The sequence below is a fragment of the Corvus moneduloides genome, chromosome 1 (assembly GCF_009650955.1).
Source record: "Corvus moneduloides isolate bCorMon1 chromosome 1, bCorMon1.pri, whole genome shotgun sequence".
Classification (NCBI taxonomy): domain Eukaryota; kingdom Metazoa; phylum Chordata; class Aves; order Passeriformes; family Corvidae; genus Corvus; species Corvus moneduloides.
In genome coordinates this window covers 60,780,696-60,806,840 of record NC_045476.1, presented here as the reverse complement: position 1 = coordinate 60,806,840, position 26,145 = coordinate 60,780,696, and the positions used below count along the sequence as shown (strand labels likewise).

Below are 26,145 nucleotides of genomic sequence, written 5' to 3'. Positions count from 1 at the left end.
GAGACTTTGCTCCATTTCCTACAACAGAGAACAGCATAAACTAAGCTACGTTGTTTTTGTTGTAAACACAGATTAGGAAAAGAAACTGGTTTAACTGTTTTGATTATCAGTAAGAATTGAGATTTTTTTTTCCAGATAAGTTGCCCTTGCCATTTTTATATCATCACCTAGCATAGTCACTTAAACTGCTTAGGGTTTTGTCCTGATTGCAGTTTCATAGTCCTTATAAAGTAAGTGATAATTTATTTGCTAAGGACAGATTTTTCTGATGAGTAGCAAAACATTTTGGGTTTTGTTTCAATCTGATTGCTTTGATGACAGCAAATACATCTCTTTCTTTTTTTCCTAAGAGAACTTGACTTCATCAAACGCCAGGAAGCTGAACGAAAGAAAATAGAAGATTTGGAGAAAGCACACCTTGTAGAGGTTCAAGGCTTACAAGCTCGTGTGAGTAGCATTTACTCTTATATTTGAAGAATGAGACAATTCTGTCTGATATTCTGGAAAAATAACAACTCTAATGGGGAGGGTGTATCAGGGTGAATATTATTGGTAATACTGTGTTGTACTTCTTTCAGATACAAGACTTGGAAGCAGAAGTTTTCAGGCTAATGAAGCAAAATGGAAGCCAAGTTAACAATAACAACAACATTTTTGAAAGGCAGACATCTTTTGGAGAAGTTTCTAGAGGAGATCCAGTGGAAAATCTAGATACTAAGCAAGTGACCTGCCTGGATGGCTTAAGTCAAGGTTTGTTTTGAGCCAAACCATAACGCCTGTGAATCATAGAATAGTTTGGGTTGGAAGTACCTTAAAGGTCATCTAGTCCCAACCCTCCTGCTGTGGCCAGGGACACCTCCCACTAGTTTGCTGAAAGCATTATCCAGTCTGGCTTTGAACACTGCCAGGGATGGGGCATCCACAGCCTCCCTGGACAACCTGCTTCAGTATCTCACCACCCTCACAGTAAAGAATTCCTTCAATATATTTAATCTAAATGTTCCCTCTTTCAGTTTGAACCATTGCTCCCTGTCCTGTCAGTACAGTTCCTGACAAAGAGTCCCTCTCTGGCTTCCCTGTAGGGTCCCTTCACATACTGGCAGGTGCTGTGAGGTCCTTGCACAACCTTCTCTTCTCCAGGCTGAACAGCCCCAACTTTCTCAGCCTGTCTTCATAGGGGAGGTGCTCCAGTCCCTTTATCAACTTTGTGGTCTTCCTCTGGACTTGATCCAACAGTTCCATGTCCTTTTTAGGCTGGGAGTCCCAAAGCTGGAGGCAGCACTCCAGGTGGGGTCTCATGAGAGCAGAAGGGCAGAATCATCTCCTTTCACCTGCTGGCCACCCTGCTTTTGATGCAGCCCAGGATTCCTATCAACTATAATATTATTTATAAAAGCAATACATTATGAAAAAAATTAATTTCTAACAAGCACAGAGGTGTTTTATTAAAATTTATATTTTAGCAGTCATTTCATGTGTGGACCCCAACAAGACTGCCTTACAAACAAATCAATATGAATTACATTTTTAACAAGTTATGTGTATAAAGAAGAGCTAGTCCTGCTGAAATGGTATTAGGTGATATGCAGACCTTGTGCAATTGATTTCCACAAATCTTCACAGGCCTGTTTTTTTCTGTCAAATGTTAATAGTACTGAAATATCTGAAGTTCAGAAAAGTACCCAGGATGACAAGAAGGTCATCTTTACAGAGACTCAGTAAGTGTTATAAAACATTTAATACTTAGCAGTACTGTTAACACAAGTCCTTTCAGTTTGCGTCAGGAGAGGTAAGTATGTTTTCTTCACTTGACTCAGAAAAATGGTGCTTACATGTACTGTTGTAACAATGTCAACACACATTTGTGGCTCAAGAGCTAAAATCTAGGAATTTCTACATGTAACAAAAAAAAAAAAAAAAAGAAAAATTGTAAAATTCATTAAAAATTTGGAAGTTCTTAGTATAGCGTTAAAAATCTGCATTTCAGTGTGTCAAAATTATGTTTTCCAATTGATGGATTTGCATGAAAATTTTCAAAGAGCTGTTTTCTTTCATTGCAAAAATGTTCCCCTGGAGAAATGTTACTTACCAGTGTTAGTTGCTTCCGAGTGTTAGACTAGATGATCTGTGAATTTAAATGCTCAAGTTTAACCACACGAATAAAACCAAAAATTATTTGCTAGGGAAAATAGATAATCGGCAATGATTTTTTGAAAGCAGAAGCAGCATAGTTAGGCCTTAGATTCCAGACTGCATTTGGTTTTAACAAGAGACAAAACCCCTCCTTTTTTAAAGTAAGGATATCCTTAAATATACTGTAGCTCTGTTTGACTTCCATATACCTTTTCCAGTAAATTCTGTATCAGTTTCTGAGGTCTGTATCAGGCCGTCATGTAGTGATACTTGCTCTGCACAGAGCCTAGGTCTCTGTATCACTCTTGTTTAAACCTTTAAGAAAAGAACCTGCCATCAACCCATGGATGTTTGCAGAGGAGCTGTAAAGGGCAGGGGAGTTGTCCACAATGTTTTGGAGGTGAGTAGAGTCTCTCTGGGTGCTGTGGGTTGTGCACACTGTCTTTGTGACATTCACACAGGTGCTCCAGTCTCTTTTCTGGCTCATGTTTGGCAAGTATAACACATGCTTCTTGATCAAGCCCTCTGCATTATGTTCCTGGGGTAGGACTGCGTGTAGACAGCCACATCCCAGAATTTTTGTTCAGAAGTTTGCAGGTCTGTCTTCCATAAAAAAATTAATTTATGTAAAAATATAATATTTTAATTAAAATTGTATCAAGTATGTTTTTGTTTCAGTGTGATCTGAGGTGTTTATTACATGCTTGCATGGTAGGAGACTTGGGAGGAGGCAGTGGATGCAGCCTGATGGTTGCAAACATGTGAGCATGTTCCTGACGCTGCTGGTGCTCTGGCCGTGTTTAGCATCCTGCCAGACTGCACGACTCCTCAGGCTGTAACATAACCTCACACTGAGCTTAAGGGGCTGCCAGTAACATCAGTGGAAGTTAAAAAGAGAAAATCAAAACTACTATGGCCCACATAATTCTTTCTTTGCTTTGCCAGGGAATACTAGACTAGGGAGTGTGTTTCCTTTACAAATACATGGTTTATTCTGAGAGTCCAGAAAAATGGATAAAGTGCATTGTAGCTTTCTGGTTTAGTGATTGTGAGCTGTGTCTGCAGTAGAGAATCAAGCTGTTTACTGGCAGGAGTCACTGGTTTGAAATCTAAACAGTTCAGTGCTGAGGCCAGCTTTCACAATCTCAGACTTTGACATCTCTGTGCAAGTGCCCATTCAAGACACTTTGTGGCTGTACTTTCTGGGTGTCTTTGGATACCTAGGGATGCATCAGTTCACAAGAGATTTTAAATTCTGTCAGCCTGTCTAATGGAAAAAACAGTGGGAGTACAGGCGAGGTCTTTCCTGCTTCACAGTGGTACTGAAATAATTCAGATGGAAGAACATTGGAGTCAAGTGGTTGAACGTTTGATGAAAGTCTCATGACATTGACTCTGAGAGTGAAATAAAAACTATTATGACTTTTATGTGAGAGATTTTCCAGACTTCCCAGTGGGTTGGAAGATTTCTACAGCATCATGTGAGGTTGTGGGTTTGTGCTGGGAGCTGTGAGGGCCAGCCAGTCTCTGCAGAAGAGGGAGCTGGGACTGGGGGTGGCAGCACATGTGTCTGGGGCAGAGACCATCTGACAGCAGCCCAGTTCCACTGCAACAAAGCAGGGCAAAATCAGTGATGGGGTGGAGGATGGTCTTTTGCTTTAAGAAGGCCCATATGAGCACTTCTGTGAATACCATTTGCAGTCCTGTGTTGATAGTTTGAATAATTTCAGCAATGAAACAAAGGGATGTATGGAAGTGTGTATCCCTGGAAGAGCAAATACAAGCAGTTCAAGCCGTCACAATGTGTAGTTATCCTGTAGAGTACTTAGGGCAGAAGCATAATTGCAAGTCAGGCAGTGCTAATTATTCTGTAGTATCATGTGAAGTAAAATTTAACTCCTATGTGTAGAAGAAAAGCAAAAATATCTGTAAGATCAGATTTTAATTGATTAGTGTATTATGAATGCAGTATGTAGACAAGTAAATCAATCTAATGGATTATTGTTTGATTTTTACTGTGAGAGTTGAAAAAAAAATTGTTAACACCGTAAAGAATCTATTCTCTTTCTGGTGTAAAATAAAAAAAGACCTTTTAAAATGTTTTTAGTCTTAATTACTGCAGCTTTGTAAAATGTTAGATTTGCTGCAATACTCAGATTTCATTTGAGTGGATGGTTGATAGCTAAGACAAGTGCAACTGTATTAGTTTTAGTTGTAGAGGCAAGTCATATATGAAATGTTCAGTATACCTTGCTCACGAGACATTCAGGAAATGGGTGTCTTTGAAGCCAGGCAAGTAAGATGGTGTCATTGTTCCATTTTTTATATGAAATACTTACCCAGTTTTCATGTATCACCTAATGATGTTTATGCCCTGATAGAGGAGAACTGTCTGCAGGACAAGCACATGCAACTCCCTTGGAAGGAGTCTGAGTGGATCTGCTTTCTGGGCTGGTACAGCTGGGTTTGTGTGGTCATCTGCTTAACAGTGGGAATACTTTGTTGAATTCCTAAATATCTGCAGTTGATTCTTTGCTATGCCCTTGCTGAATCTGTACAGATAAACTTGTTTATGCAAATAACTTTTTCTGGGGGTAATATAGGAGTTATGAAGATACAGGTACAAGTAAAATGCGTCTTTTCTAACCTAAATGATTCTATGATTCTCTGCAAAGTGCAGGTACTTGCAATTGTTTGTACAACAATTCCTTTTGTTAGGAAAAAGTAGTAGAAGATCCTTCAGTTAAAGAGCTTCAAATCATGTTTCCATACAGATTTCAGTGAAGCAGTTCCAGAAACAGAGAGACTGGACTCCAAAGCTCTGAAGACTCGAGCTCAGCTCTCAGTGAAGAACAAGCGGCAGAGGCCTTCCAGAACGCGGCTGTATGATAGCATCAGTTCAACTGATGGGGAGGACAGCCTGGAACGAAAGGTGAGAAGGACTCTACCCTATCTTTCAGGCCTCCTATGGAGTGCTAGATTGCCCCTGTAAGTCATTTCATCCTCTATCTTTATCCTTTCATTGTAGCACAGGCAGTATTTATTCCTCTGTGGCCAGTATGCTGTGAATGTCCTTGAGTGATGTGCCAGTCTGGTCTCCTTTTGAGTCAGCACACCCGTTTTTGTGGTTCTGTTGTAACTGGAATCCTGGTCTTTTTGATTTATATGTGCTTTATAATGCAGAGCGGGTCCTTTCATTTATGCAGGAGGTGACAGGAGCTTGAATTGTGCGTTTCTCTATTTGTTAATTTGTTAACACAATTGATACAATATTTGCTCATTGTTTTGTCCTATTCTGACTTTGTCTGAAAGCAAATACCAATAAACAACACTGTGTGTGGTATCAAAGGGTAATGCCATGAATTGCTACAGTATTTCATACAAATAGAAAGCTAAATAATGAATAAAAGAATTGCATGTTCAAAGTAAATCTTGCTCTGTTTGCTTACTAAGTGGTATAACCTGCTCTATAATCTCTTATACCAACAGCCATCACACAGTTACAGTAGTCCCATGCACATTTCAAAATCACCACTGCCCTTATGCATGAGAGCATCCTCACCAGCATCAGATTCTGGTGCTTCCTCCCTCTCCCCCGTGGCTAGCAGTGCAGCAATCTCACTTGACAACCTAACTGAAAACCAAGAAGAAGAACAGCACCACAAAGGAGGTGTCCTTTCCCCATATGCTCAGGGAGACACTCCACTTTCCTCTCCTTCAAAATCTGGGCACAGCTCTGAAGCATCTCCTTTGCATCACCCAGCTGGCAGGAATGTTTTACAGGATAAAGGTATTACTGTTTCTTTTACAATAAATTGATGCATCATTTTGCTCACTTTGATCTATCTGCTTTATGACCTTTTGTTGTGCAGTAGGACCTTAGCTACTAGAAGGTCAACATCTTGTAATTTCTTTAGCCTACCTGGAAGTCAAAAACTTAAGAATGCCCTTGTATGGTGATATAAGAAAAGGAAAACATTTAAAATGGGATAGGGAACTGCTTATTTTCTTTTTTTTTTGTCTTTCTTGGAAAGACAAAAAATTTTTCACTGAAAAAACCAGGGGGAAGTTGCCTTTAAGAAAATGTTGTATTGTGTTTTCAAAAAAAAAGTGTTATTTGACCTTGGGACACGTCCATATTAGAAACATGCTTAACACAGTGTACTTACTCAAATAATGTGATTTTGGCTCTGCTAGATGATTTTTTTGGAGGGTGCGGAAAGGCGTGTGAAGCAAGAACAACAGATTGTAGCTTTTAATTGCTGAGAGGCAGCAAAGTCTAGGTTTAATGAGAGGTTAGTGTCTGGAGAATTTTCATTTACAGAAAAAAACCAAAGGAATTTCTTAGGGAGATTGGCCTCATTGTTATTAATTTAATTCAGACTCTTTAAATGCTAGATGGATAAAACAGGGTGCAATTATATGTAGTTCAGGTATATGTTTCAGATACCAGTTTATTATAAGAATAAACAATCTGATATGTCACAGAATACTGAGCACCTTGCATTTTCAAACTGTCACATAAGCTAAAATACATAATAAAAATTGTTTGTAAGTGAGGGCTGCAGGAGGAGGTCTAGGTAGGTTCATAACGGAGGTTGGCTTGCTTGAATTAACTGAAAAAAACAATTTATTGAAGATTTATGTTTATGTGTCTGAAAAGACTTGCTACTGATTTAAACCCTGTTTTTTCTTCCTCTTTATACAGGGCTTTCACACAGGTTCATAAAAGACAGAGTAATGGAACTATACTGAATTTAGGATAGGTTAATATATTGCAAGCATTTTTACATGAGTTCTGAAACTGCTGGTTGCAACTAGGTTAAATTGTTAGGGATTCCAAGTTAAATTTAATATTTGAGTTTTGCAAGTAAAAGTAAGGGTGTGAACATAAGAATGTGACTTTACAAATTCAGCTTGAATAGATGATTGGTTTGTCAGGGAGATCCTAAATCCTGCATTTCCAACTGATGTATGAAAAATACCTTGATAAAAAATTAGTGGAAACGAACCTTGTAGTGCAAGGAATAGGGCATTGCATTCTGCCCCGTGTCACTCTTTCCATTTTAGATTTGAAAAACAATCTCTGTCTAAATATTGCTGTAATACTTTCCTCACTGTGACCGTTAAGTAAACAACCAATGCTTTTGGGTGTGCCCAGGTTTTGCTGAGTAATACATTAGAATTAACCAGAGCAATTTAATTTCGAGTGGAAAAAATAGTATTTAATAGGTCCTACAAAAATGAACGTACTACTGCAGTTGTTTGGCAACAAGTGCTGCAGCAATGCTATTTTAAATGATTGTTAATTTGGCTGTTAAACTCATACAGCTCAGAAAATAAAAAGAGACATTGCATTTGTTTTGTGTGTTCAGGTGGGATTTTTTAGAGATAAGAGAGAGCACCTGTATGGACACACATAGGTTAGTCTCTCAGTAGTAAAAATGAGCATTAGCAAGCTCACATTTGTCTTTTCTTTTTCATAAGAGATCCCGCAGTGTTGTGGCTGAAGGGCTGAAGTGGCATGAGATTAGTTCCATTGCAAAATGATGAGCAGATTCTTCATGTATATGTGATGACTTTATTTTCTTCTGTTCTGCCTGGTTTGTGCAACAGCATCATCCTTTGATAAGGCAGCGAGGTGACTGCAGTGGGCAGTGCTCACTGACATTAGGCTGCTGCAAGTGCTTTGTGACCCTGGGCAGGGGAGTGAGGTCTAGTGTCTTCCACATCCATCAGCCACACAGCTTTCAGCTGGAGGCTGGAAGTGATGGATTAAACAGCTTCTGTGTGATTTATTCTGAGAAACCAGCTTTCCCTTACCTTCTCTGAAGAACTGGAAGGAGTCGGGGAAGATGCACCCATCCAGGGTGGCCAAAGTCCCGTCCTGCCCAGGCAGGGCACCTGTGGCTCTGGTTCTTGGTCACTGCCGTGTGCCAAGCATTGAGTACTTCCTGCATGCAAGACCCTCTAGATTCAGATCCACTCTGCCAGTGAAGCTGGTTTTGGGGCCTAGCCTATCCATTTTCCACTGTGTCCCATAGCCAGCACAAATATTTTCCTCATCAAGTCATCATTATTTAAAGGATGGCCCCAGCTGTGTGGGAGGGGGATCATAGGGATACAAGAGCCCAAATAGAAATTTGTCATTCCAAGTAGCTGCTATGTATTGCTGCTGAGCTCTCCAGACTAATTTTTTCTACTGCAGCAGCAAAACTTCCATCTAATTCCATGCTTTAATTTAAAAAGTATACAAAAACAGTGTACTTTATCATTTCTTGACTTTCACTAAGAAGTTTCCCAAAAAAACCCACTGCCCCTTGTCCTGAAGCCCCACTTGCCTGTGAATAGCTAGTGTGAAAATAAACGTTGCAAGTTTTAATTCTTGTGACAATTTTGGCAGTGGCTAAATGAGAAGAGTGCATTAAAGGTGAAAGGACCTTAAGAGGGAAGAGGAAAGAAGAATGCACAGTGTAGGGTTGATGCAGAGTGTGCATTGCCTAAAGTTCTCCTTGACCTCCTTGGGGAATGGATTTCTTCTTAGGCAACTTCATCTTCCTTTAGTCATTCTTCATATTACCTTTTTTTGTTTTCTTTTTTGGAATGAGATTACTCGTTAGTTCTTGAATTTTTTTTTTTAACATAAGGGCTTGTGTTGGTGGAAACAGTATGGCTTTTAGAGTGTGGGTATTGCAAAGGGCTTATTTTCCAGCTTTTCAAAGGATTTAAGAACCAATTAATTGCACATGAAATTTTTTGCTCAAATGAAAACCTGGGCAGGTATTATCTATCAAGCAACACACAAAGTTCTATATACATAGTTGACTATCCTGTGATAGTGCTGTGGTGCTTTGGGTTAATGTTGAGCGTTTAATTTAAGTCAGCAACAGTAGGAGAAATCTACAACCCAGCAGTGCTTCCAGTTAAAGTTACTGTATGTCTGAGGTCACATTGCAAAAGCCACCAAACCACAAGTGACATGAATGACTGACCTTCATTTGCTTCCTCTAGGGTATTTGGGGACGCTCTTTATGTTTAAGGGTCACTGTGTCTGAATTTTTAAACTACTGTGTGTTTTCTTTTAGCTTCCATATAGATTTCACAGGATGTTTGCCAGACTCAGATTCATTGTTTTGGCTTTATAGGTACTGCAGGCTGTTTCCTCTTTAGGGTTTAATAGCATTTGTAGAAGAAATCAAAAATTGATAGATGCCTCAGGGCAAATTTATTAACTAAACTACTTTTAGGTTTTGGGGGGGGTTTATTTGTTTTTTTGGGGGGGGTTTTGTTTCGTTTTGTTTTGTTTTAAATTCAGAATGGTTAGATTTTAGGTCAGATATTTAATTTAACAAAGATGCTCAGGCTAAACTGATTAACTGTTTCATAGCACATCCATCATAAAAGGTACCCTTGGCTCCAAAGTTGAAAAAAGAAGTTAGGAGTCATTTTGGAAGTAAAGCACACATACCAAATGAATTCTGTAAAAAAATAAACTTAAGCAAACTACTGCTGAGTTTAAAAATGGATTCACTGGAATGTTTGCCTAGAAATACTTCATGTTGTTCAATTTATTACATATTCATTAAAAATCAACCAATATTAACTTCTTATTTTCTTTAATTAAAAAAAGATCTTTGTGTATTTTTGAATTCTGAAAGTACTTATTTTTATTCCTGTTCACACCATCTTCCTAAAAATGAGAATTCCCCTAATTAAATTGTGTACTCACACACATGTACATGTAGGGGTATCTAATTATGAAAAGATGCACAAAGTGTTCTGGATGGAAAGTAGCAATTAAAAATTAATAATGTACATTCTTCCATGTACAAATGTATCCTAGATGGTGCCACAAGTGCTCAGGCAGCAAGAACAACTAGCCCTACTATGGGGCATACAGAAAAACTAAAGCGAAAACTTGCAGATCTTGGGTAAGCATTTTGTTATTTAAAATACTTTTTCTTCTTCATTAAAACAATTGAAAATTAAATTTCAAAGATGTTTCCTGATTTTTTCTGATATTCTTGTAGGGCTCCCTTGAGAAGGAGTTCAAACAAGGGCAAGAAGCGGAAAGAGAAAGAAGCTATTAGGGTCACCTATGGCAGTAGGTATGGGTGAGAGACTGAGGAGGCACGAAATTATGTGCCAGAAACATTGGAAAAACCTAATCATCCTAGCAGATGGAATATTAACAGTTCCACTGACTTCATAAATAAGTGTTAAGCTTTGAGATAACCTGATCTTACAAACCTAGATTCCTTGGCTCACAAAAGACTAACATATAATCTAAAAACACTTGGAGATTTATAATGTCATAGAATCATAGAATTTCTCAAGCTGAAAGTGACTCACAAGGATCACCAAGTCTAACTCGATCACTGCTGCTGTTGCATCCACTAATGGGGTTTGCAGAAATAGATTTTCAGAGCAGCTCTACAAGATGCACCCAGTCAGTTAATAATATCCATGAACCAGAAACCTTGACACAATTCCACATATTTTTTTTTTAAAGCCTCAGGGCAAGGTTGGGCAGCAGCTGTTCACTGCAGCTTTGCAGCACCCACACTAGGAATGCTTTCAGAAGGGGTTTTTTCCTGAAGATGAACATCTTAAGTTGAAAAATAGGAAAAATGCTGACAGCATGTCACATCAACAACTTTCAGGCAAGGAATTGTGAATTCCTTGTGAGATCTGATGAGACCACATCACCAACATCTGAATAAATAAATGAATGTTCACAATGACAGCAGGCAATCTTCTCCACAAAAGCTAGTGTAGATTTTTATTGAAGGCCTCTCCTTACATACTTAGGAGTCTGACAAGATCACAGCATGATAGTTGGTTCTAGATATGAAAGACAAAGTCAGAAGAGCTAAGCAAACTTAATATGTTCCAAAAGTCTAGAAAGGTCATAGCAAGTCAAAAACTCTGCATGTAAAACAGTGCAAAAAACCTACATGATAGAGGAGTTATTGGAAGAAAGCAAAGTTTGAATGCTATTCAAAAAAACATTGTGGTGGTAAATCAGTGTGTAGCCATTTGTGCAGTTCTACTGACAGTCTGATATATGGAGACCCAGTGACAAGTACATTGTGTAGCTCCATAAAATCAGAAAAGCAAAAGAAACCTTCCTTACTTCCTCAGGCACACTGTACTGAAGTGCAATATTCTGTCTCAGCATACATTTGTACGTTTGTATTTTGCAAATATCTGGCAGGATCTTCAGTGATCTTGGGCAGCAGTCATCACCTCTCTGCTGGTGTCAGAAAACCTGTCCCAGTGCGTATGCTCACAGTGTGACATGGAGTCAGTGATGCTCGCTGCTGGGTTTCCCTGGTGACAGGGAGAGGTTTGTTAAAGCCAAATCTCTGCACTTCATGAGGCTGTGAGGCAGCTAGTGCTCTTAGCAGGGTGTTAGACATCATGCAGCATTTAGATACCAAGCCACAAGCTGGGGGAAATGAACATACACTTGTTTGTAAGAACTCGAATGCGCCTTATGCCAACACAGTATGTTACAGATGCTTGTGAGATCCCATAGGTGTCTTCCGTAGAGAGAGCAGATCTCAGCATCGAGATCAGTTTCTTATTAGTCCACATGATAAATCAGTCACTTGTGTTGTTCCTTAATATTTCTTTAATGCAGTTCAACATCCCAATTACAGTTGCTAAAAGTAGAGTTTAATTCCGCTTTCAAAGTAGAAATTCATGAGCATTTGTAATTCTTACTCTACCTCTGTAAACTGGAGTGTTACTATTTCAGCATAACTTTTTAAACAGCCATTGTCACTTCTTTTGTTACTAATGCCAAATAATTTGCCTCAGAAGAAATGTGAGGATGTTTTCTCTACAAGTCCAAAGCTGTATAAGCTCTTTGAAAAAAGGAAGATGATGAAAAGACAGCATCCTGTTATAATTATGTCCGTTACAACAACTGATTGATGTAGAATTAATCATGTTGTCACACGAGTGTTGCATGCATTATTTTGCCATTTCCAGAAAGCAGCACTCAGGATGTGTAAATAAAATCTCAAATTATTTCCTGAAACTACCACTAATGCAACAGATACAAAAAAATCCCCCATTTAAGTAAGGAGCATTTATCTCCCTGCCTGAAGTTAGGTGCTTTGGGCAACAACATTTGTGTTTACTTTCTACGTTCAAGCAAGATTAGCGGATGAGAGGGAAGTAAAGGACTGGGTCAGATGCATCTATCTTTCTTTAAGTTGCTAAATGGAGTAGGATTCTCCTTCTGCTTCCATAGGTGGGGGTTCTTTGACAACCTCACTTTCATCCATACCGAAAAGAGGCTTCACAATATATGTGGTCTAGTGATGATGTTAGTAATGACTTAGAAGCTGTCCAGAAGGTGGATATTGAGAGATATTTACCTTAGTGCCATTTACACATGGCTGCTAAGAGCACTGGGATTTTAATGCTCTTAAACAGTAATATATATGTTGATGTAAATAATATGATTCTATGACATATGCATAAATTCTTGGAGGCAGACACTTTGCATAGTTATTTTTAATTTACATACTGTACAAATGACATATTTAGCAAATGAAATTTAGGCATTCTTGGTTTTAATTGTTACCTTTGCCTTGATTACTGCAATCTTTTGTTACTACAAAGAGAGAAGCTGATAAACTCCCATAGGTGTTTCTTTCATTTTTCTATATCAATATTTTTAATACTTGATTAATTTAAAAGCAAGATAATAGTACTTCATGTATATTTAGCTGTTGTAACAAAGGAACATCTCCATAGATGGATACAGATGCATCTGATTCATTCTGCCTATGCTCAAAATCCAAGCCAGATCTTCACTGGGAACCAGGGCCCACTTGGGTCAGTGCTGAGTCTAATGATTTAATCATGCTGAGATACCACTGGGGCTCAGAAATGCATGAACGCAACATGTGGCTTCTTGACAGGAGCTGGTTCTCATCCCAACAGTGGGAGTATAGGCATTTTCAGCTGGCATCTGTCTCCATTTTCTGGGTGTATGTTGTCTTAAGAAAGCTTGAGTTAGAAAAAGACTCAAAAGAACATATTTTTTCTTTTGCTGAAAGAGAGATTTCAGGCATGACCTACCAGCTGCATGCCACTCCGTTCTTTAGTCACAGTTACAGGGAATGTCACTCTTTCTACAATTAACTGCCTCTGTGGCATTTTATTTTCCCTACTTTTATAATCAAATGCATATTCCTGCTCCTTTCTCTTAAACAGGACTGTCAGAGAGATGCTTCAGAAATCAGCAAACACTAAATCTTTAGCAGAGCGATCCTCCTCTCTCCCACACTGTGTACCATTCACATGGTATGGAGAGAGCAGCAAGGGATCCAATTCTTCTAGCAACCTGCCGTCGCCTACCAGCTCAACCGAACCTTCCTCTGAAAATTTAAGCCCAGCTAAAAAAGGGTCAAAGGTAGAAAATAAAAACTACCTTATTCCCACTGTGTTGAGTAGCATAATTGGCTTTGTGATTCTGGAAAAAAGAATGGGCCAATATGTGACTACTACAATAAACAGTGCATGGTGTTCATTGTACGGTAACAGCTCATCCAAACAGAACATCTCTGTCATTGTACCATTCCCTGTTCTACCTTTTTTACTCTGTCTTACTGTACATTATTTCAGTAAACTAACTGTGGTGTGCTGTACCGTAACAAAAGCAAGTGGTGCCAGTGGAAATTAGCATTTGGATCCACTGAACAAATGCTAGATTTGTGTATTCAGTTATAGCTATTTTCTTCATTCTTCAGGACTGGTAGTGGGAATACCCATGTTCAAATGAATTGTTTGCAAGTGAAGAAATGCTGTATGCTGTCAGTCATCTGCCTTTTTTCCCCCAGTAATGAAATCTGTTTGTCATGCATGCTGGATGTTGGATTTAATTCTCTGTATGAAGATGCTTGAACTGTAAATATGAACTATTGCAATTTAATACATCTGTGTGATTCCTTTCTATGTGCATGAATGTTTCAGCATGATAACTCCTTAAATAACCCTTAGTTATATACTTAGTAATATACTTAGCTTTTTCATGTTTATTTTCACTTCTGGAAAATATTTCTTTGCCTGTAACTTCTTATGACTTACAGCAGTTGATTTTTTTATATTGGTCTTGTAAAAAGAAGCAGATACGGTTCTCAACTTTGTACAGGAATATGAATCAGAAATCTAATTTCTCTGTCTTCTGCCACCAAATGCATGTTCATAATAGCAATTTCCACAGGCATTTCTTACTTTTTTGATGCCAAAAGCTGGTGATTACTTCTGCTGTGCACTAAGCTATGCAAGGTCATCGCTGTTCTTGTGTTACCTGGCAGGGAGAGCAACACAAGGCCTACAGCAGTCTGAATCAGATTGATAGAGAAGACCACCAAGGAAATCTCTGAAGATTGAAGAGCAATTATTTGCTTACCTCTTCTCTTCTGGGGAAAAAAAATTTTTTTTGACCCGTAAATCCTATTTGTATATTTAAAAAAACATTGTTTAAAAATAGTTTTCAAATGGGAGAAAAAGCACACCCTTTTAGACAGTATTAGATTGAGGTTGTGGGGACTATCCTAATTATTACCAGGCCTTGGCTATCTTGTGTTTTTCCTATAGAAAACTAAATTCTAAAAGATTATATTCATTGTAAAGCTGAAGCTTGCACAAAATAGAGGTGAAAGAAAAATCAGAGTACTTAAAAAAGAAAAGCATGTTCTTCACACAACAGGAGGTAAACCTGTTGAACTCCTGGCCTACGAATGCTGTGTGGGCTAAGGAAGCAGCTAAGGAAGCTGCTCAGATTTTCTTCTTCTCTATAAAGAGCTGGGAAAAACAGAACAGGAATTCTAAACGTAGGTGAAAGAAAAATGATCACAAAAATATTTTAATGTTCTCTGTAAAGTTTGCAGGCTCTTAAATTAAGAGTTTCTATACTGGTATTCAGGCTTTCAAAGCACAGCATGATACCAATATTTAGCTGGATTTCTGGCAAAAGTAAGAGGACCAACACTTGATATTTTTGGAAGTCTTCATGTTTTCAGGAAAGACAGGACAAGTATCTTGAGGGGAAGATAGAAGGATACCTTATTTAGTGTTGTTTTTATTGTTTCACTTTCTAAAGTGAATGTCAAAGATTAATTGGATTTAATATTCATTTAGATGTTAGAGTATAGAGTAGAGGACTCTGTATTGTCAAGTGTATATTCAAGTTAAATGGAATATCATGGTGTCCTTAATCTTCTATATATTTTGGTTTTTTCATTTTTCTCCCTCTAGTGTGAAATATTTTTGTCTTATTCTGATGGTAATTTTGTTGTATTCCTGAAAAATATGTGCCTGCTTTTGCTATTATTTGCCGTAAGATGTGATGTCTCTCATTGCATTGCTAAGAAAAAACAGGGTTTGTTTTATGGTTATTAGTTCAGTAAATAACATTCAATATCCAAAGATACTTTTTGCTTTCAATTTCAGTTTTTTTCTAAAGGCATAGGCAAATAGGGAGGATCCTTTCACTTTTCAAGGAGATTATTTGGGACTCAGAAGTGGATTCACAGGATATTCTCCTTGCTCTTTCAATAGGAGTTTTCACTTCTCTCTGTTCATTAATTCTCTGTGCTATTCTTTGTGCTACTGCCTGTGCTACCCTTCTCCTAAGTGTTTGGAGGACAGTAAATGCTAGTGATTAACCTGCAGAAGCAGTAATTTAGCTCCAGGATGAGAGCCAGCATCTTAAGCATCTGGAAATTGCTTTTAGACACCTTTGTTATTCGTTGAGGCATTAAGCTGGCAAAGGTGTCTCATGAAGTACAGAGTGGTAAAAAATACTGTGCATTCTATAAATAGTAACAGTACAAAACATTAGGCTTCCTCATGTGGATTGTGATTGGCTTGGTCAGTGATTGAAATCACTCCTGAGCTGTGCCAACCTGGAAGACAGCAAATTTCCCTTTTAGATGCACCTAAGCAATAATTTATTCATTCTTACTCCTCTTTTTCTCCACAGAATTTCACATTCAATGATGATTTCAGTCCCAGCAGCACAAGCTCAGCTGATTTGAGTGGTTTAGGAGCAGAACCTAAAACACCAGGTTTCTCGCACTCCTTAGCACTGTCATCAGATGAGGTATGCTGATGAAATTGTTTAATTTGGGAAATAGTTGTTTACTTCTTCCTGTGGCATCTCACTTGATTACTCAAATAATAAAGGAAAGGTTTTAGGCAGTAGGATTGGAGAAGAAAATTAATCTTGGTTTCTAAATTAAGATTTTTCTTGTTCATATAATAATGACTTAAAATATTTGCCTGTGGTACTATTGTAGGGAAGTGGAATGCAGTTGGTGTCCTAAGAGATGCTGTATCCTCACACGTGCTAATAAATTTTTTCTAAATATGTACATATGGACATAGATATAGATATAGATATAGATATACATATACATATAGATATACATATACATATACTAAACCAGGCCTGAGACAGTTTTGATATACCAAACATACAGTACAGTTTAGTAAATATAGTTGAGATGTAGGGCCCCTTTGCCTACACCAGTTTTTACCAGAATGACCTGTACTTGCAGTAATTGTGTGTTACTGTACCTGAATGTACGTGTATTGATTATAATGTATATGTCTTAATCCACTTCACATTCTTTGTGCTTGCTTTGCACAGTGGATTTGAAGTCAATTACTTAAACCAGAGTTTTTTCCAACAATGATAAAGTAAAAAGGCATTCCTAACCCTGTAAACTGGTGATATATTTGAGCTGAATATGATGTATTGAAAATAGTCTTCTCAAGATACTAGTTTTGTGACTTAGTTATGGGTGAGGTTGCACAGTTTGACAGTAGCTGGCAGCACATCCTGTGGAGTCAGGAAATCTGTGCATTTGTTCTTTTACAAACACTCCACAAGAACTTCACATTTTTCATGTGAGATTTGAGCCAAGTTGTTTTTACTAGAGAGGAGGAACTTGAAGTATCTGTATCTTCCATACCTTTTTTTGTTGTTGTTGTTTTAATGATAGGTAGGTTTTGTATTACTGCCTGCATGGTTTACTTGGGTTTAAAGAATGAGAGCTGTTCTGTGCAACTCTATTTGCCAAACTGCGTCTACAAACCCAACCATTGTTACTGCAGGTAATTAAGGGCAAAAATTTATAACAAAAGGAGACTGCAGACAGGTCTGCATATGCCATGAATTACTGAAAACAGCAAAGTCATCATTTGCACTTTATTTAGTGTTAGTGCTGTCTTGATAATGCATTTCATTCACTTACCATGTTTAATTCCCTTTATATTATGTATTTGATTGTGGCAATGTCCTGTTCCGAGTGGTATTGAATTAAAAGCTTGAAAATGCTTTCATTTTGCATGTTCAGCTCTCTACTTTATCACTTCTACAGTACCAAGCCTGAGCAGGTCCATAAAAATGAATGTGTTTTCTCCATCCTCTGCTGTGTGCCAAATTGGTGCCTCTGGATGAGGCAGCATGTTCAGTAAGAGCTGCCCTGGAAACCTCCCCAGCCACCCTGGGCGGGGAGGAGGCCGGAGCTGCTCCTCGACCTTCCACAGCACATTGTTGTGAGCGCTCCTCCGCTCTGGCTTCCCTGGAAGCTCTGTCAGCATTTAAAGAAGATGAAAAAATGAAAGGCTGGGGAGGGAGCCCAGTTCTTGCAGTCAGTTCTCCTCTAATTAAGGAGCTTTTGCTCTTGGAAATAGGAGCCATCAGAGAGGTTCCCACCGGTTCTCGGCTGTCAAGATCAGGAACTCTAGAGGGGTTTCACTGATGCAGTGTCAGGTTTAGCTGCCAAATCATGTGTCTGCTGAGCTTTCAACATAACCTCTTTGCTTCTGGAAATACTTCTTTTTAAAGAAATCTTGTTGGTTTTGAGTAGCCATATCTGTTTGCAAATCTTGGTGCTGCCGTTGCCTGAACTTTTACATGCTGTTACATGTTTGGTATTTTGTTTCTATAATGCTTTTCTTTCCCATTTCTTTGTTGCTCCCTCACTCAGAGCCTGGATATGATTGATGATGAGGTGAGATACTAGCGTGCTGTTGTGGTGAATCGCGTGACCATCGCGTGGCGATGTGCTGTCTCTTTTGCAGAGTCACATTTCTTGTCTTGTGGTGTTGTGTGGCAAACCCCCTTGTTGGCACAGAACACGCAGTTGTCACTGGCTCCTCTTTCCTTGTCTTGAGTTGCCCTCTCCTTGTTGCTGAGAGTTTTCAAGGCCACAGCAAACTGCAGTTTCTGTGGTATGCTGGAAGCAGGAGGAGGGTCAGTGTCAAAGCAAATCTACTGGACCAGGCATCAGCTGTGCTGAGCTCCTGCTGGCAATAGGAGAAGAAAAAGATAGTGTCCAGCCCTGACAACTGGACAGCCAGAAGCTGAGAGAGCTCCCAGCATCATCTAACCTAGTGTAAAGCTGCTCTAACAGCAGACAGCTGCTGCAGCCTGTAGCAGCTGCTTTGCTGACCACAGCCAGGACAGAATAGCTTTTGTTTCAGGCTCTGCTGGCATATCTGTGGGTGGAAGAAAGTGGCAGAGCGGGGACATGGGTCGGCTCCAGCAGTTGATGCCACACTTGCCCTTTTTGGTGCTGTTTTTGCTCTCACCCAAAGCAGCACAACATGATGAGAGCAGGGCCAGGGCTGTGGGCTCACTGTGTGTTCCGTACCACTCCTCTGTGTCATCTCCTAAGTCTTCTTCCATAGACGGTATCAGTCCACTGGCTGTTTGATATCACTTTGAACTCTAGAGCAGTTTTCTGAGGGTTTTCCTTTCCCCTGATTTTTTTTTTATTAGCTTAAACAAATAATTAAGATCTGTGAATGAGCCCAGGAAGTGGAATGCTCAATTCATTGCATCCTTCAGGAACGTGCTAATTTAAAAAAAAAATCTTGTGAGGGAATGGGAGCATACATGGTTTAATTGTGCCACCTGGTCATTTCAGTCCCTGCTTGGGTTAAAAGGAATGCCAGTTCCTTTTCCTTCTATGATTCTACAGATGAAAGATTTTTTGGGTACCTTGTACTCATTCTTAGGTGCCTGGTTAGATAGGAATGTAATACAGCAGTGTGGAATTGTTATTATTGTAGTGCAAAGATAGTCCAGATACCTGTGCTCTGATGGTGGCGGTTTGTGCAGAAAAATGTTGCTACTCATCTGTGTTACCCTTTAATAATAATGTAGCATATTTTTGTCACAGATCCTTGATGATGGACAGTCTCCTAAGCACAGTCAGTGTCAGAGTCGTGCTGTTCACGAGTGGAGTGTGCAGCAGGTTTCCCACTGGCTGATGAGCCTGAACCTTGAACAGTATGTTTCGGAATTCAGTGCCCAGAACATTAATGGGGAGCATCTCCTTCAGCTGGATGGAAGTAAGCTCAAGGTAATTAACTGGCTGGGCTTCAAGATTAACCATAGTATTTTTTGTCACTTCACATCATCTCAAAGGCAGTAAGAGTTCATCCAGAAAGCAGTGAATCCTTGTGCATGCAGTCGTGATAGACTAGAGTAATAAACAGAAAGTAAAAAGCCACAGCAACACTTTAAGAAAATCCCATATGCACTTGGATTCAGAAGCTTCAGAAATGCAAGGCATTTGCTTTGTGAAAATTCTTGGTGTATATAATATACCCATATTTGCATGTGCAAATCATATAGCAGTGTGTGAAAGTGGTATTTGCATGCACATATTTCTCATCCAACTCTGTTTTGTGATAGGGTGATTCTGAGAAGATAGTAGATAGACATGTATCAAAAGTAGCAAGGGAATAATGGATTAGTGGGATACAGGAGGCTTAAGCTGATAACAGTTGAACTACGTTAGAACTAAATACAGTTTTGATGTATAAAGTATGCATTGTTTCTTGTAGTAAAAATCTGAGCCTAATTCAGTCAAAAATAATTACAGGAAGGAGTTGTAGGAAGCTCAGTAGATCTGAAAGTCTGAGTTCGGTGTTTCTCTTTCAAATTTTTTTTTATGGCACTTCACTAACTATAAGGGTCTTAGAAGACTGCAAGTGAACTTTTGACTAAGGCGTAGCACTGAGAATTTGGAAGTCTTGTTCTATGTGGACTTAGATGATTTCAATAGAATAGTTTATTTGCCTTATTTGATTAATGAAATCAACACTGGTGGTGGCAATGAGGTCTCATTCTTTAATATTCTAGAAGTGGAAAGCATGAAGTGAAGTACTTGCACATCAGTAATATATCGCAATCTGTGTCAGATTTACTTGGTTGTTACAGTCTTCTATCTAAGAAGAATTAATTTCTAGAATATGAAAACAAAACGTGATAGATTAAACCATAAGAAATACTTTTAAATTTTGTTTTGCCCACCTCAGGCTCTTGGTATGACATCTTCCCAGGACAGAGGAATCATTAAAAGAAAGCTAAAGGAAATGAAAGCATCCTTGGAGAAGGCTCGCAAAGCTCAAGAGAAAATGGAAAAGCAAAGGGAAAAGCTTCGAAAGAAGGAACAAGAGCAGCTGCAGAGGAGATCAAAGAAAACAGACAAGTGTTCGTCAGATGCAACAGAGGGCACTAATGAGCAGTGATAAGCAGAAGTGCTGCTGTGTTTGGAAAGTGGAGGCATGTCAAGGGAAGAGAAACTCACATCCACTCTGATGCCCCTTCAGCTTTCTTGTGTTCATCACCCAAGACTGTGTACAGAGAGACAGGGCTGTACATAGAATGACTAGGGAAATTTATATTGTGTAGTTTTCTTTCCTGCATATCCAGTTCACGCTCGTTGCTGTTGCCATGTGAAACAATCCCAGCCCCTCGATTTGTTCTGTTCTTGTTGACAGCTAACAGATTTCATTTTTGTGTGGTGGTGTTTCCTTCCAAACTACTCTTCTCTATTGAGCTCTGTGTGTTTGGTCACTTCAGTAACCAGCATGATGCCGAGGAGCATGTCCACTGCTTCACCTCTTCTGAATAGGATGGCCAGTCATTATGATTGGGGAACATTTCTTCAGCTGGGTAAAAGGAGTTGTGCTCTAACTGATAAGATTTGACTTAACTTTCTAACTGGAAGTTCAGCTTCTTTACAGTGTTTGGATACTCAGTTCAATCCGCTGGAGTAAGTTTCATCTTGCGTCAGTACCTTTAAGCAACGCTTCTCTGAAAACTGTTCAGTGACTTCTGATACACTGGAGATAAAGACAGGAGAGTCAATATTCCCCCTGGGTAAACGACAGGAGGGAAAACTCTTTCTGTTAACTGTACAATAGTTAATCCAGGAAGGAGGCAAAGCCTTAAATGGTTATGTGGGTTTACACAGAAATCTGAGGATAACATTTATCCTTTAGATATCTGAGCAAGGATGAATTTCTAACTAGAGCACAGCATATAAGTCTGTATAAATTTTATTGTGCTCCCAGTGTGTAGGCAACTTTCTTATAGCACAGTCCTCTTTGTTTTTCATGTGTTTCATACAGGAAACTGGGTTTATTTTGTTTCAAGTTGTTTTTTTCCCAGGAAAAACACCACATCTTCAAATTCATTCTCCAGTCAGTAAGCATTGGGAGAATAAGCTTTGTGCTGTGCTATTATGAAGCTGGTATTGAAAACAATTTGCGAACTTGAGTCTGCTGTAGATTTTCAGTTTTTACAGAAGTGCACTTTAAGAAGTGGAAGATGAGTGATTCTGGTTAAATTCAGTACATTGCTAGTAAGGTCAATGCTTCCATGGAGGTGGTGGTTACTAAATCCAAAGTTCCCACGTTATAACTGTTTTGATTGATATATTTTAAGAATGTCCAACCAAAACCTGAATTTTTGGGCTTTGGCTGTAGAATGTTTTGATGGCTTAGCAGTGGTCATACTTCAGGGATTTCTGGGGTGTTTGAGGCCACGGATGAAGCCTGCTGTGTAGTTTTGACTGTGACAGAAGCAGTGTATGATTTTACTGCCTCAACAGCAGTATTGAACTATGCAGTATTGCTTCAAAAGCATGGACAGACAACGGGCAGATCTCCACAATGAGGAGCTGCAGGCACAAGCTGACTGCTCTACAGTCAAAGCTAACTGGGCATGGTTGAGAAACATCACTTCCCATTCATGCAGCCTGGAAGTGGCAGTCTTCATCTGGTTGTGCAAGCCGAGATATTGTTTAAGATGGTGATGCAAAGTTAGAATCTTGAACTTAAAAATGCGCCAGCCCAAAATTGAAAATTCCTCTGAAGAAAATGCATGTTTTAGTTTGACTTGGCTTCTCTTCTGCTCTGTACTTTATGGCATTCAGATTTGTGTCTGCAAAGTTCTCTGAAGCTCAGATTTGAAACACTTAGGGTGCACTGTTAATAGTTACATTTCTTTTGATCCTAATAATTTCTTTGACGTGTAAAATGGTCTGTAAACCGAGAGAGCCTAGTTCATTCAAAATTAATACACAACAGATCTACTTAGCATTAGCTTCATTTTTCTTCCAAATCCAATTTCTACAAGTTTTTGATGTATATTTTATTCAGATCTAAAATTGAAATTGCCATGAAAGATACTTGCTGATATTTCTAAAGGCTTGTGATACTTTTCTTGAGATAAACCACGAGCAGCAAAATACACCTGCTAACAAAAATTACACATTGCAGTAAATCCTTCTGTGTTCATTCATAGGAGAAAAATTTTACAGATGTTTAACAGCCTCATAAAACTAGCATTCTTAGAGTAAGAGAAGTTACCTGGAAGAAACTGGAAATTTAATATTTGAGATACAATGTTGATAAGTGCATTAGATAACAATTTTCTTTTTAAATTATGTTTACATTGTAGTAATGTTTAAGTGGTTGTATATAATAATCTAAGGGGGTGCCTCTGTTTTATGTTCTTTTGTTATTTAGAAACCTGAGCAGATCGCTTGGCATTATACATTGAGTTTTCATTCTTGCTTCTTAGAATGGTTTCTAGTTAATCTCTTTGTAAATCATGTTCTTACTCTACAGAATAACTAATTCAACTTAAGTCCTTTAAGTATTCAGGGGACTTTTACTGCTTTGTGATAATGTTATTTTGTTATTCTCAGACTAAAAACATCAACAAAAACCTAACTTAAAAAAAACTAGTGGCTCGCATTTAAAATAAAACCATTAAAATGCATTTTGATCAATATGTGAAAACTAAGGAAATGGAACGATGTCAAGAGTTTTGCTCTTCTTTCTGTGATAAAAGATTTATGTGATCCCTTTTAGTAAATATGGCAACTCAATCTTGGGAAGTGCAGAAATGTCACCGGATAACAGACATGAAGCACAGTTTGAAACTTTCCTTGCTGTTCTATAGGATCTTTAAAGTTGTGTTGCATTTTTTCCCCTTGTTATTATGACTTACAAGAAACAAAAGATGGATGTCTCATCATTCTTAACTTAAACTTCCTGTAAACCAATGCTAAGTCAGACTAATGTAAGGCCTAATGTAACAAGAAGAAACAAATTTCATGTGCTAAATGACTGGACAGCCTTTCTCACAGTTTGGCTCACCTGCAGGTGTAATGTCGCCTACGTTGTGTATTTATTTGTGGAGCTAAAGCTGTTTTTATTAGGCTGACTTGGCTGGCCACCATTGAACTGCTGTGCTAGCAGCGTGGTGTTTCCACACCTGTGCTTGTGTCATCGTTACAGCTAGGTGGCTGCAGCAGGCTGGCCCAAGTTATTTTCTCCCTGGTTGTTAGGATGGTAGGCCAGATCTGTAAACTCTAGTTCTGCTCATTGCTGCAGTATTGCAAGCTGTGAATATATAGAGCCCCTGAAAAGCTGAAGAAAGGAGAGTTAGCAAGAAGTGGAAGTCTCAAAAGTCTCAAAAATAGAAAATGAAATACACGACACTGCAGATTACTTTAGTCCTACAAACCCATGTGTTTATACTGAGATTGTGAGGAGAGTGGTGGCTCCTCGTTCTGTACAAATCAGCCAGACATGCTGACATCAATCGCTTCCAGCTTGTGTCTTCCCATGTCTTCACGGGTGGGTTGCTGCACCCATGAAACTTCCTGTTTAAACTCCCCATTGGGTTTCAGTCTGCCCAAGGAGACCAGGGCCAGGGGGTGAGGAAAGAGCTGCACCCCTTCACTGCAAAGCACAGAGAGTTGCCCACTGTCTGCATTTCACCTGCCACCCTAAGCAGGTCTGGTGGGGGTTGCTGTGAGTGGAGCCTGTTCAATATCATGAGTTAGAATTACACAGTGGAACAGAAGCCAGTTATAAAAAGCTGAATGAAGTTAGATGTTTGTATTTCAGTGTATACAAGTACTTTTGTATTTTTTCAACTTCTTAAAATTTTTTTGCAATGGCATCTGTTTTGCAGTGACTGAAGTCTGCTGCAGGGATACCACAAGAATTGAGCTTTTACTAGAATTACTGAGCACCTTTCCTCTAAAACTTGCCAGCCCTCAGCTCTCACTGACATTCAGAGGTGCTTGACACTTGAGATCAGGGTTCCTCATACTTTATTGCTTCCATCAAAGCCTCCTGTCCTCTTGAGCTTCTATACCTTCACCTCCTGGCTCATGGATTGGTAAGAGGTGGGCAGTGTCACTTTTGAGAATGAATTGTGTTCCACTCTTGCACATAGTGCAGAATACTGTTCTACAGTAGTACGGAAGAGGATCATCGTTTAGTTGGGTGTCAGTATTCTAGCAGGAAAACACATTTTTCTGTGTTTTTAACCGCAACTTTGATTTTTTTTGAGTGCTTTCAGCAGTTTGTTTCTGAGCAGGATGACAGGTGAAATCCCAAGGAGACGTGCCCACTCACCAGAGTGGAGTGTGGGTCATCTGTAGATGGCACAGTCCTTTTTGTTAACCTTCCCTGTGGATTATACTGGACTTTTTCCTGTACCTGTGAAACTGATTTTTCAAAGCTGTTATATCTTAGTCATGACATTGAACCCTCCAACCTCTCAATATAAAATGAGCTTTCTGTTACTAACCAGCTGTACCAACTGGTGCTTTTGCTATTAGCATTAGGTAATGATTTAGAAAATGCACATCTTACAGGAAGGTTTGGTGGTAGTGCCTTGGGCTGCCTGTTTCTTTGGGAAGTGTGGACTGTGTTAAGAACAAGCTGTGGGGTTTGTGAAACCTGCTAAGTCTTCTTCCAGAGAGGTGAGGAGGGCTCACAGCTCACGAGATCAGATCCAGCCCATGTAACCCAGGAGCCCGGGGCTCCTGCTGGGTTTTCAGTGGGAGCTTTGCCACTGCCACTGGTGGAAGTGGACTTGGGCCCTGTGCGGAAGTGTCTGAAGGAAGGGGGGATCTCAGGGCACCAGATGGAAGGAGTAACCAGCCCACTTGGAAGTGAAGAGTGCACAGTGAACATCTTCTGACTCTGTGCTTTCCTATACACATTCACTGAACAACTGCTTTCGTATTTCCCAGTCACATTGCGACGGTATCTCACTGGTCACTGACAAGTGTTCCACATATTGCTAGAAGACCAGGCAGCTAAAAGACTAAAATGCACTGTGCTTACTGTAAAAATTGGCTTCTTACATTGTTTCTTTTTATATGGTTAAAGAGATAGTTGTGCTTCAGATTTTTTCCTTTTTCTGTTCATTTTTTAAAGAGGTCAAATGTATATGAAGTGCATGTTATCCTGAACTTTTTGTTTGTACATCTTGGTGTCTGATCACCTGCATGAAGGACACAGTAGTGCCATGTCTGAGCTTGTTCTCTTGTGCTTGGTTGATATGAACTTCTCTAGATTGTTGAGTTTTCCCCAAGATAACTTTGTTTAATATTTAGTTATTGGGAGACATCAAAAGAAAGCATCATGGTGGCCCTTTGTTTTCTTACAGTTGAAATATAAACAACAAAGCCTCGTGGTTTAAAGTTAATTTGTTAGTGTAAATAAATTTCTTGCCAATGAGTATTATTGTTGTTAGACAACGAATGCAATAAAATGAGAAATCCTGAATCTTTATTAGAATTTGTAATGAGTCCTCACTTTTCTGCCCTTTTGTTGGTCATTCCAGAAGAAATAATAAATAGTGAGGAT

At 39.0% G+C, this 26,145-nt stretch overlaps 1 protein-coding gene across 7 annotated transcripts in view; it reads left to right on the top strand.

The window, feature by feature from the left end:
• Positions 1 to 26,070, top strand: part of PPP1R9A (protein phosphatase 1 regulatory subunit 9A) — a 137,359-nt gene extending 111,289 nt beyond the window's left edge. For 4 of the 7 annotated variants that reach the window (XM_032111750.1, XM_032111777.1, XM_032111740.1 and 1 more), the window contains 11 exons: positions 351 to 447; positions 579 to 750; positions 4,908 to 5,065; positions 5,623 to 5,923; positions 9,977 to 10,064; positions 10,164 to 10,241; positions 13,369 to 13,567; positions 16,142 to 16,261; positions 18,156 to 18,179; positions 19,353 to 19,535; positions 20,497 to 26,070. In XM_032111750.1, the coding sequence (XP_031967641.1) occupies positions 351 to 447; positions 579 to 750; positions 4,908 to 5,065; positions 5,623 to 5,923; positions 9,977 to 10,064; positions 10,164 to 10,241; positions 13,369 to 13,567; positions 16,142 to 16,261; positions 18,156 to 18,179; positions 19,353 to 19,535; positions 20,497 to 20,709 (1,633 nt within the window). In that variant the 3' untranslated portion in view covers positions 20,710 to 26,070. The remainder of the gene's footprint in view (positions 1 to 350; positions 448 to 578; positions 751 to 4,907; positions 5,066 to 5,622; positions 5,924 to 9,976; positions 10,065 to 10,163; positions 10,242 to 13,368; positions 13,568 to 16,141; positions 16,262 to 18,155; positions 18,180 to 19,352; positions 19,536 to 20,496) is intronic. The other 3 variants (XM_032111767.1, XM_032111787.1, XM_032111796.1) reach the window with 3 other exon arrangements.
• The last annotated feature ends 75 nt before the right edge of the window (positions 26,071 to 26,145 follow it).